This window comes from Prinia subflava, chromosome 11 (assembly GCF_021018805.1).
Source record: "Prinia subflava isolate CZ2003 ecotype Zambia chromosome 11, Cam_Psub_1.2, whole genome shotgun sequence".
Classification (NCBI taxonomy): domain Eukaryota; kingdom Metazoa; phylum Chordata; class Aves; order Passeriformes; family Cisticolidae; genus Prinia; species Prinia subflava.
The window spans coordinates 2,585,786-2,598,660 of record NC_086257.1 but is presented as its reverse complement, the minus strand read 5'-3'; the positions used below and the strand labels follow the sequence as shown (position 1 = coordinate 2,598,660).

At 41.8% G+C, this 12,875-nt stretch overlaps 1 protein-coding gene across 1 annotated transcript in view; it reads right to left on the bottom strand.

Moving 5' to 3' along the window:
* ARHGEF4 (Rho guanine nucleotide exchange factor 4) overlaps positions 1-12,875 on the bottom strand; it is a 213,670-nt gene that overhangs the window by 171,359 nt on the left and 29,436 nt on the right. Inside the window, exon 2 of the mRNA XM_063407860.1 lies at positions 8,484-8,564. Within this exon, the coding sequence (XP_063263930.1) occupies positions 8,484-8,564 (81 nt within the window). The remainder of the gene's footprint in view (positions 1-8,483; positions 8,565-12,875) is intronic.

Genomic DNA, 12,875 nt, shown 5'->3' with positions numbered 1-12,875 from the left:
TGTCACATGAAGATGATGAAAATGACAGGGCAGAATGAAACAGAGTTTCATTATTTCATTATTCTCAGAGTTATTCAGGAACTCATGACAACTGTCTCAGAATTATAACTCTTACATCAGAGCCAAGTGCGCCATCAGAATCTTCTCTGCCTGGATGGAAGTATTACTGTCATACAAATGGGAATCCCAGCCATCACCCCAAATCTACCCTATACTGGAAATAAGATCCATTTTTGTGTCTCTGCATCCCCCCGGTAGAGAGGGAGTGCTGGCACCCTGGGAAGGTGAGAGGCAGAAGTGATAACACACAGCAGAAGTGGTAATGCTGCAATGTCCAGTGTCAAAGCATTGGGTACATGGACACAGAGACATAAACCAGCAGCAGGTATGATCAGTCTGATGGAGGCTGAAAACCAAGACAGCCAATATCAAGGCTGCTAGGAGATTGCTTTCAGATCAGAGTCCTTGTCCTGTTTTGAGGGCTGGACTGTTCCAAAATTGACCAAAGAAAGCCTTTAGGAGATCCAATAAGACAGGGAATTAAACATTATTTTTTTATTAGGTGATATACTCTGGTTAGGACAATATTATTATTTCAAAGGCTCATGACATGTAGATTTCTAATCCAGAAAGTTTAGTAAGTGAGGCAGAGGCTGCTTATGGAGAGGTTTGTCTCTATGAAAAGTACTTTGGCAACCATTCCAGGAACAGACAGTGCACACAGAGCAGAGAAATTCCCACAGACTGCTGCCTCTCTGATGAGATCCCACAGCTGATCAGAGAGGGGTGAGGGAGTCCAGAGCTTTCTTCCTGAGTGGGTGACATCACAAGGTTAATTATTCAATATGGGGTCAGTTCTTCAGTCAAGAAATACTTCAAAACTGAGAAAAAAACTGAAGCACTTGTACTTTTGAAACAATTATTCCTTTGATGAACATATAAATGCTGTTCTTGTTACGCAGCATATTTTCAACCAAGGTGTCAACACTTACATCCATAAGTATGCTTTCACTTCTAGCACAAGTAATTAGATCTTGTATACCTAGACAACAGCTACACAACACAGAATAGATCCTATAGTCAGACATGACATTATTGTCATCTACTGCCACACTTTACAGTGAAAATATAAATGCACATCAAGGCTTTGAGCCTCTAAGCACAGTCTTGTGAATACAGGCATAAGAAACAATAGTGCTCTGTATCCCTTTAACAGAGATTGATTACCAACTTGCTTTCCTGATTCCTGCTTTGTTGATATGGCACCAATCTTCAAAGAAATCACAAGTACAAGTTTCCTAGACCAACTTCAATATTCATTCACTGTGTCTGCCCTCTGGCATGTATTCTTCCTAGAATGGTAGTATATCATCCAGATGATATCCTGGGTTTTCTGATTTTTGCGCCTTCATGATAAATTTAGGTCTTTTGAGTGGGTAGATTTTTCACAAATATCTTTAAAACTCTGCCTTGCAAACAGTTTTATAAAGAGAACTCAGCAGTTTGTTCTATTGACAGAGAAACCAAGCAATACTTGTTTCCACCCTTCCACAGAACAAGCTGGATGTCTAAGAACTGGGCACACCCCAGCTCTTGGCTGCACACTCCTTGGCTGGCATTGGCACTTACCCATCACTGAAAACCTGGGTGTTGCTCAGCCTCTACCAAGAGATCTTTTCCTGTAAATTCCCCAGACACAAACAGTCTGATACAGGTGAGAAAGTGCCTGATTAAAACAAGAAATATCCATCTCTTTACTAGCATGGCATGGGAATTGGTAAGAATTAAAGACAAGTAGTTCTAGTATTAATTCCTTCCAGCAACTGGCTCCCAGTTGTTATGCAAGCCAAGACCTGGTATTGGAGCCATACTGCAAATGGCAAATTGCAATGCCTCCATGGGCAGGTGTCAAAAGCTCCCAAACCCACACTAACTTGAGCATCTTAGAATTCTGAACTGGTCAGGCATCAGAACAGTCCCAGGCAACCCTCACTAGGTCACATCACAGAACAGCAATGCACCTTGTTCAGGGCAAATGTCTGAGGCAGCAGGCAGGTGACTGCTGGAACATCAGGGGCTGCTGCAGGCTGGATCTGCAGGGTGGCAAGAAGGGAGGGGGCAGCTCACAGACTGCCAGCCTCACTTGATCCTGTAGCCAACTGTTCTTCAGTTCTGCATTCAAGATCAAGTTAATGAATTTGTAACACAAAGCTCTGTGAATGGATTATGCTGAAAAGTTGCAGTTACAGCTGCAAAACTGATACTGCACCACACCATGTGTTGGGATCTCTGGCTCAGGCTCCAAAACCTTGTGCTTCTTATTTTTGAGCAGTTCCAAGTCACCACCATATATTTAAGATGTGTTCCAAGGATTAAGCATGTGGGTATTGATGCTGCAGCTGATATCTATTACATTAATACCTAAGAATTCACCCTTAGCCACTGAGCAGTACCACACACTTGCAATGTATTTCTCAGTGGGAAAAATAACTGCTATTGGAGGTGGATCTCTGCTGCTGATATTCTGCCTGCTGTGCCCTAAAGCATTTGTGCATCCACTGGAGTGATGTGGTTGGAGATTACCAAGGTCAGTGTGCACTCAGAGTGTTAACAAGCCTCACACGTGCAGAATGGAAAGAGATTAATCACAACCATGTAATGCTGCTAATCTTCAATCCCGCCAGGAATCTCACTCTTCCTCCATTTCCTCTCTGGGACAGTTCTATTATTTTCAGTTTGGTAAAGTACTGTCAAGCTTGGTTGAACAGAAACAGTTGGGGTGATCATAAGAGTTCATGGCCTATGCCAATTGATGCTAATATCTTTTCAGACGCATGCATCTGAGGTATTTTGGACAGTAATTTTTTACATATGCCATGGGTCAAGTGACATACCAAGAGGCCAAATACCCAGGCTTGTCACACTGACTTTAAGAGCAGGAGAAAATCTTGCCCAAGGCATCTGCAATTGCCAGGGATCCATGTTCACTAATGGATATATACAGCCACAAACCTGGCTATTCAAATTTTAACCTCTCCCCCAACTCCTGAAAACTTCTAAAGCTTTCCTCACCACCTTGACTGGAAACAATTACTACACCCAGAGGGCCAGAAACATTCTTTTTCTTCTGGGTGCTGTGAAACTCCAACTATTTGCTCACTCTTCAGTGACAAGACAGGGTAAGATTTATGCAAAGTGCTATGCTGTGCTCTCAACACCATGAATAACCTGTCCAGAAGAGCCCAAATGGCAGGATGTCCCAACAAACAGTGAGGGACAATTGAAAAGGGATTTCATAACCATTGCTGTTCTTTGAGATAAGCTGTTCTACAGTAATGGTAGATTTCAGCATAGCAGAGGAGAAAAACAGCCCAGTAATTTGCTAAGTTTACCAACTAATTGTTCTCATTGGGACTCATGCATGACAGAATTTCATTTACGGTGTCTTAACTTTTCCAGGAACAGAGTCTTTGCACTTGAAGAGCTCAGGAGTAACCCAGGGAAAGGTTTTAAACCTTAAAAATGAAAAAACTAATTTCATTTTTAACCCTACAAAACCCTTCATGTTTTGATTTCCCAAAGCAGCTACAATAATTGCATCTTTTCATAGCAACCTTCCATAACAAGAATGGAAAATCTGTGAGAAGCTGACACTGAGATAAAACTAAAATAATTACCACATCTCCAGAGAGGAAAACTGGATCTGGATGATCTCAGCAACTGAGAAAGTCAGAGATGCAGAGCATTAAACACTTGAATGAACTCACGTTTGCCAGGCTATTTTGTCTGCACAGCCCAGAGAACCCAGACACCAATGCCAGTAAAAAACATGAAGGATGAGGCTCTCTGGCTAGACCCTTTTTTTTCTTACGAAAACAAGCTGAACATCTGGAAAATGTATGCTCTAAAATGAGCCAAATGTAGAGGATTCATCACATTTTACCTTTGGAAACACTGCTATTGAATATTTTAGATCCCTTTGAGAGTTCGAGGCATAAGTAAAAAAAAAAAAATCAGCCATGAAGAATAGTTTAAAACATTTTTACAATAATAGGCCAGATTTTTCCCAGTGTGTATATCAGACAATCAGAATATTTTGGTTTGCAATACACCAAGGCAGTTCTAAGTACTTGCAAGCTCAGGCTTGTACACATTCATCTGTCAGCACCAAACCCGCTTTGATCATCACTTCTCCTGTCCACTGCACTGGCTCTGTCTTGCAGAAGTAACCTGCAAAAATCTCTTTCCAACCAGCAGTAAAAGCATGGCAGATCAGGTTAAGGGAGAATTCTGTCCCAAAAAGTGCAGTTCAGGCAAGAAATGTAAATGTTTCAAACTGGGAAGGTGTCACTGCATCCCGAGCTTTACGCTGTTTGTGTGTGCCTGGCATTAGTAATTGGACTGAGAGGCAGCTTGGTTGTCTGTGATTAGCTGTAAGTCAAGGCAGTACACAAAGCTTTCTTCTGAGTCATTAAGGGTTAGCTACCAGTTTCATAGCCTGCCAGATGCTCCCTTTGGCTCACCACAAAACCAGTTCCTTCCTACAAAGTGTGATACAGACTGAAAAGGGTTCCAAGAAAACAGCCGTGGGCTTGTGGAATATATGGAATTAGAAAAGCTGTTTTTGTCTCAGCTATGGACTCTCAGCTATGGACCACACCACGCTGGACTGTCCACTGACTTACAGACAGTCTCATTCCTTCTGTCCTCTCAGTGCTTGCTGTTTAACCATCTCCAAATCACACACACTAAAGCTCCAGTGAGTCACAACATCAAGAAAAACAAGACTAAGCCTGTTGTATCCCATCTGCTCCATGCACAGAAAACCAGTTGCACAGCCCCAGGACAGTGAAAGCTGTAGAGCGTGGTGGAAAGCAGCCAACTTCCTTTTTGCTGTGTTCTCCATCTGCCATCCTGCCTTCACTGCAAATTGATGTTAACAATATTTTATTAATTTTTTTCTCATCTGAGCTATGTGCTGGTTTCTAGGAAAATCTCACTCCAATAATCTTTCCTACAAATAGAAGTTCACTTTAGTTCACACTTCCTAGGACAGTGTTGACAGACCAGGAAAGTAGGAGGTTGCTTCATGTCTTTGTAACACTACTAAAATAATAATGCTTAATACTCTTCTCTCGACTACTGTGATGAAGCTCTGTGTACTAGAAAATAAAGGCTTTCATGCATTTGATCTAAGTCATTCAGGATTAAATGAATTCTAGATACTTCCAGTTCAAACTAGGAAAATGAATTTTAGATTTTCTAATTGACTACAATCCTACATCCACACAGAAAAACATCTGTGTTTTCTGTTCTTTTAAATTAAATACCTTCCAATCACATAATGCTGGAGCCCTTCCTCAGGTAAATCATTTTAGCTTTGGACAACTCTTTCATAAATCTGCTCTTATTTTTTGAAATCTTCACAAAACTGTATCCCCACTTACATGCTCTCTCCAAGTAAGTAACTCCAAATCAAGACAACATTAATATGGTCTGTATCGCACATTTTTATACCCTGATCATTTTCAAGTCAGCAGCTGCAGCACAGCTCTTTATAAAGATTATTATTCTCCTACCAGCAGTTCAAACCACACGCAAGACAGGTTTGGTTCCATTTAAACTCCATGCAATTCCTATTTTAAGTAGTAGCATTTGTGTTTCTGCTTCCAAGGATCCCAGGTTTTGTAGGTAACATCCACTTGAACAACAGCTAGAGAAAGGAGGATTGAAAAAACTGAAAATGGTTTTTCTATACCACATAAGCCTATGTGGCTCATCTCTCAGTTATAGCTGATCCCTTTCCTTCCATTTCAATGAAAGGGATATGAGATATGATTTCAGGAGACATGAATTTTCTTATAAATTCCACTGACAATCTGCATTACTCCAGGAAAACTTGCTTGCATAGGGAGCCCTAAATATAAATGAAAGCAATGTTTCAAATAAGTCCTAACTTTGGTAAACCATAAAGGCCCATGGTGGGTTTAAATCAATGACTAATTTCATTTTGTGGAGAGAGGATCTGTAGAGACTGTAAACCTAATTTTGACTGTAATCCAAAATTTTGAAACAGGACCACTAGAGGCAGGCTCTTAAATCTCTGTGAAGAGGCTGGTGATCTCAGCTGTCATTTCAGAGTTTTCTTTTAGAACCCCTACTTTCAAAGAGGGGTCAGGACTCATAAAATGTTTAGGTTTTAAATACAATGTGCAGCTTTCACCAGAAATAGTGTTCTTCTCCACTCTTGGCATGTCAGAAATGTGAATATTCCTTTAGAGCTCAAGGGATCCTCAATGCTGTTTGCAAGGTCTCAACTTGCTTGTAAATCAATCCAAATCCTTCTGGATCAGGTAGAGCTGAAGCTCCTCAGTTACTGGAACACTGAAGCCCCCACCTTCCCAAACACCTGCAACACCTTTCCAACAGGAGTGGATCATCAGCTCTCATGTTAAAAGCAAACAGAAATTACTTCATTATGTGAAAAAAACCACACTCTGAAGACTTAAAAAGTTTATATGTAGGCAGCTCACTTCTGTAACAGGTTTCATATCCACACTAGCTTGTTTTACTACTAATTTTCCCAGGGAGCAGTAGAAACTTTCAAAATCCAGGATGTTTGAAGAGTGGTATTCTCTCAGACAGGAACTATAGGAAACCAGTTTTACCATTCTGCCTTTTCAAAGGCAGGTAAGTATGTCCTGGGTGTTGTCTGATGTTCTGGTTCTTCTGAGAAGAACACAGGAAAAGGGGGTACATTTATGCATCTGTGCCACAAAATTCCTGAGTTTAGGAGAATTTTTATTAGAACATGTATTTATTCTGTTCTAATAATAAAAACAATAAAGAACAGTATTAAACTGACAGAGAAAATTGCTGTTTAAATTTCATTCAAATGAAGAGGCTGCATATTAATAACTTTGAATTGGTGCTCGCTAGGAAAGGCCACAAGCAGACCAAGAGACCACTGGCAGCACTGCCTGTCAAGCTTTCCTCTTAATCTTACCCAGAATTCAGTGAATAGGCTTATTTTTTTCATTTTCAGTTGTGTTCTAAATTGAACTTCTCAACTTAAGTGTCCCCCCCAGACTCCCCAGGAGAACTGCACACAAGTGCAGGTAGAGCCCTTTGATCTCCTCCTCCCCAGACAGAGAATTTGCCTTTTAAGATGAGTCAGTTTTAGCTACAGAGTGTGAATTCTTCCATGGGCAGGAAGGGAACATGGCAGAAAGGAGTTTCCCTGGCCAGATGCTTTTCTGATCCCACTTGCATCACCACATTCATTTTGTGTGCTGTAAAGTTCATTTATTTCAAATTAGAAGAACAATACATAAGATGTTCTTGTAAGTATTCTTTATACCTCAGAAACTTTGTTCCAGTTTATATGCCACACTTCTGGCAGCAGAGACAAAAGCCAAATTAGAGAAAGCAGGGAAGATACACATATGGAAACAGAGATACTTTATAGCTTTGGGAAGAACAGAGATGTAGTAAATAAGAAACAGAGAAGAAGCAAAATGAAGAATGGGACGAAGTTTTTAAATAGAACAATTATGTGAAAAGGCAGAGCAGAGACAAGCTGTATCACAGATGTTGCACCTCCCTTAACTTTTCCCCAAGGATAATTGTACCTCCTTGAATTGCTATAATGGAACAGCAAACATAAAGAATGGAAGGCACTTACTCCTATGACAGTGGAGGCACACAAATCACACAGAAAGGTGTGAGTGCTCTGGGAGCATTGTGAACCTTCATAAAACAGGGCTACATAAAGCCACGAAAATTACATGGACTAGTAAAACTAGCATCAAACAGGGCTCCAGGTACAGGGTTTGAGACACTGACATATCCAAGTCAATTTAATATGAAAAAAAAAAAAAGGAGTCAGTTCTGGAATTTCATAGTTTGACAGACGCAAACAACAGCTAATTCCCCATAGCTCATGTACGGGCAAAAAATAAATCCACTGCTGCTTTGAGCTTTTGAGCTGTAGTTTTTGTACTATGTGGGAGACAATCCTAGGAAGGGCTGAACACCTTTAGGTTGCATTGTCTTCAGATGAATCAATAAATTAACTTTTGTTACACTGTACATAAAATTTATTGTACTGTCATATAATTAAAACCCAATCATAATTCAATATCATAATATGTACAAGGAGTGAGTGAACTTACATTTGTGTATTTGGTATTGTCAGAGCTCGATAGAAAAATTATGCTATAAAATTAGCTTTCCACTTAAGGATGTTCCAAAATTTCTTTAAAGACAGCTGGCAGCTTTTAAGGCTAGTATGGATCACGTTGAAATAGATTCTTCCAGACATTTCTAGTGATGTTTAAATATCCCCACATAAAGAAGCCAGAATTTGCTTTAAACTGATAGAACACAAATGATTACAGTCCCTGCAAAGAGCTTTTCTGAATATACTATGAATGAAATGAAATATACCATGAAGTCCCAAGTCAAACAGGAGTGGCTCTCACCTCAGTGTGGCACTGTATCTTCTCAGAAGCACTCTCTTCTGTTTCTCCAGCAGTCCTTCTTACAGCAATTCCTTGACACTCCTGTGCAGATATACAGGAAGAAATTTTTAAAAGTCAAGTTGACCTTTAGAAAACAAGGAGTCATCCATACAGTTGCTTTCAGTCCACCTGCCCATGGGAAAAAAACAAAACAAAACAAAACAAAACAAAACAAAACAAACAAACAAAAAAAAAAAAAAAAAAAAAAAAAAAAAAAAAAAAAGCTGTCTTGGTTTAACTGAAAACTCTTCATAGAAAATAGGGTAAAGGAAGATCACTCTCGTTGCAAAATGAGGCTCTCAAACACTAAGAATCACCAGAATGAAGGTGACTTGTGTGACACTGTATTTGGGTAGTCTTTAACTATATAACATAAATGGGTTTTCACAAGTCCCATGCTTCACTCAACACAGGAACAGACAAAGCTCACTTAAAGCTTGAGTTTATTATTGTCTTTGTTTGGGTTACAAAGAAGAGGGAACAAGTAACTGTGTCAGGCACCAAAAGAGCCCTGTGTCCATGGAGAACTGAGGGAGGCTGGTGGGGAACTGCACAGCCCATGCTGCCCTGCCAGCAGCCAGACACTGCAGAAACCACGGCTCCGTTTGGGTACCACTATGGATTTCTAGAAGGAAAGAATATTCTGCTGTTTCTCAGTCTGGCAAACTGGCAGGAACTCAGTTCCTCACTTCTTCTGTGTGCATTTGAGGTTAACTGGTCTTTCTTTTAGGTTCCTATCCCCCTACTCTTTCCAAATCTGTCTCCAACCTATTTTCACCTGGAGATGAAGTTCTGCCAACTGTTTCCTGTGTTTGTCATGATCATCAGACACTGGTCACACAAATTAAGAGGCATCAGGGATATGTAAATGTAAAGCTCCCAGTCAAAACCTACAAAGAAGGCAACAAGTGGCAGAATGTATTCAGCTCTGGTAGTACATAGCCCCCTCTCAGTTCAATGCAAGGTCTTCATTAAAACTTCGGAAATAACAAACATTCAGTTTTAACATGAGTGGGATCTCTGGAGGGAGAGGAATTGTCATAACATAGAGGTTTTTGTTACCTTTGTGACAGATGAATACAGAGGTGTAGCTTCTCATTTACAACATGAGACATGAAAACATTGAAATAATACTTCAACTGCCAGCATCATCAAGCTCCAGTTTCTCTGAAGTCCAATTCCCTTCCACAGTAAGAATTGATATTAGTGGAGTAGAGATCTCATTGACTTTAGCTGAATCCAGCCTCAACATGAGATGGAGGCGCAAATCTCTCTCCCCAGAGAAAGTAACAGTATAAATAAAAGGGACACTAAATGACAGAAACTGCAAAAGAGAAAGTATGAAAAGAAAAAAACACAATTAGACTGAGATTAGTCATTAGGGGGTGGTCAGAGCTGCTACTTGTCTCTGTTTAAAAACACTGAATCTTTTGTTTCAGTCTTCAGTGATTATCTGTACCATGTAACAGCAAAAGCACACATCATGGCCACAGGGAGTGTGGGACATGGTAGTGCAGATGGATACCGAGTCTCGTAGCTGAGTAGCTTCTTTCATCACAAGGAAAGGCAAAATAAGTACTTAGCACAAGTAGTTTTGCTCCATTCCCTATATTCTTCATGTATGACTACATCAGGAAACAGCTGTCACTTATTTTTAGCTGTGACCCTACAATAGTTTTTCACCATAGGCTTTTTATATCTAGAAGTGGCTCCAGAGTGGGTCCACATAATTCATAAAGAGAGGAGATGCCATGCTGAGTAAAAAGTTGCTGACTCCTGTGCTCTTCTCACCTTAGACTGCACAAAGTGTACCAGATCTGCAATTAATGGAACTTAGGGATAAACTGATTGCAAATACATCATTCAGAAGCATTATTGGATTTTTAAGGCTTAGTCTTTTGCTAATTCAGGAACACAAATAACTAATTGTACTCTGTCTAGCTCAGATTACGTCTGAGAATGGATCTTGGGGCAACTGGGAAAGAACACTGCCTTTGCTTTTATTGTGGGAAGCATTCCCTAAGCATAATGCCACTGGAAATGGCTGAAGGGGATTGCATCTGGTTAGGGAGGAAGTTACAAGCATAATAATTAGCATCGAATTAGCTGCTGTCTCATCCTGAGCCAGGCAAACCCATCACATTCCTTTGCCCAGCTGCCCTCTGGTGGAAGGTTCTGCTGAACAGCCCCGAGCAGGAATCTCTTGGTGCTGGTTGTCTATGGTTAACTTGTGACTTCAGCCAGGAACGATCAAATTAGGATCAACAAACCCTGAGCAGATGCCCCTTGCCCAGAGGCAGGAGAGCTTTTCAAGGCTGAGGTCGAGTGCTTGACACCCCTTTAGCACAGCAGCTCTCTTTATGTGGTCACCAGGTTTCTGACAAGTGGGTTTCAGCACTTGCGGGATTTATGTTTAGTACTTCTAAAACTGACCAGGATCATGTTTGCAATACCCTAATTTAAGGTTTCCACATTAATCAGAAAGGGGCTTTCTAGCTGCAATTACTATAATAATTAAATAGATATTTTTTCTTACTGCCTTCTCTCTGAGTTTGGCTACATGCTGGTTCGATTTCATCTCCAGAGAGACCCATGGGCTCTTTAATTGGGCAGCTCCATGCTTGGTGCCCCATGCTTAAGTCAGCTGCCAGCCCATCCCCAACTTCTGCACACAGGTGATGGTTATGGGGTCACGTCTCAGGAAGACCACAGAAGCTCAACCCACAACAGAGCGAATGACAAAAACCAGGATAGAAACCAGGGGCACGCCAGGTCTGCAGGCAAAAGTCATGGCCACGCAAGGTGAAGGAATGAACATTCAAGACAGCAAGGACAGGTAAGCAACAGGCTCAAACTTGGCACACAAACATTTCAGAGGCTGGGATGTGTGGGGCAGGAAGCAATTTTCCGTCTCCTCATTTTACAGTTTTACACTTTCACTCTACTGCATCATGAAAGAAAAACACCAATGACACCTCCATGTCCCTCCTTGCCCCCATTCCCACTCCCAAAGAACAAGAGAGCCAAGACCAAGCAAGACAGAGGAAGGGACAGCTCAAATGGCACTCAGCATGGCAGGAGGAATCACAGACTCACTGAGAGAAGGGATCCTTCAGTGGGATCCCCCTGCTCACCATCACATCCTGCTGGAACCAGAATGACTCCTGCTGCACCCTCCTAGGGTGGACCCAGCCACAGCAGCCCATTGGTAGGGTCTGTCTTTCTCCTCTACTTCCCTGGAGAAACATCCAAGAGATTGGTGGGAACTAAATGCCTTGTTTTTGCTGTGCAAAGCAAAAGGAAAAAAATGTGGCCCTGTTGGCCTGTCTTAAGATGTGGCTGCAGTCTTGGTCAACTGCTGAGGATGGGAGAGCATTGTAAGCTGGGGTAAGGGTGTGGGAATGGTCTTGGGGTGCTCAGTGAAGAGCTGTCACTTTAGGGTCCTACCATGGTGCTGCCAGAGGTGCTGTGGTCCTGGAAAAACTGCTGAGGCCAAGATCTGGACCAGGTTTCAGTGCCTGTGGCTTTGCAGCAGCAGAAGTAGAGGCTTGGGCGAGAGTTTTACCCTAGGAATGAGTAGTTTACCCAAGGATTCACATCTGTCAAAATTATCTCACATCCGGTTTTCCCCCTGCTTTGCCAAGGGACAGGCTGTTTGATGGTTCTAGTATGTCTTTTGTCTTTGGTGCATCTTAGAAATGGGGCATTATGCTGTATGTGTTGATCGAGGGAGAGAAAGACTGCCAGAATAAAGAGGCAGGTCAGTGTTTAGTTTTGCAGATGGAGAGCCTGGTTTGCACTGCTGTCATCAGCCACCAGCAGCGCCACAGCTCCTGTCCTGTGTCCTGTCCCCTTGCACCACCACAAAGCCCTGAACTGTGCTGGGAACTGGGCTCCTAAAGTTCACTTATACACCTACACCAAAAGTGTATTAAAGGAGCACCACATCTCTCTTTATGAATGGTATGGAGCCACTTTGGCATCAAGACAAAAAATGCTTAGTGAAAAACAATTGAGGATCACCAGTAAAAAGTAACAGAGTAACTGTGTTCGAACAGTTCCGTACAACCGGATGGGTGGAGCCATGTGGAGCTGAGGGTCAGGCACAGCTTGGGAAGTGGGACAGTGAGAGGTGGGCTGCAGCACCCTCTATTGTTGGCCACTCTCCAGCCACTGCTCCCACACACCTTTATGTGCATGATTGGTGTTCTTGCAGCCTTTGAATGCAGGACAGATAACGAGTTCAAACCTCTGCGTTAGATCACAATCTCCTCCATGACTCCCCCAATCACACACACATGCCTGGGTTACCTGACTGCCCTTCCTGCACAGACAGAGCTGATAACACTCACC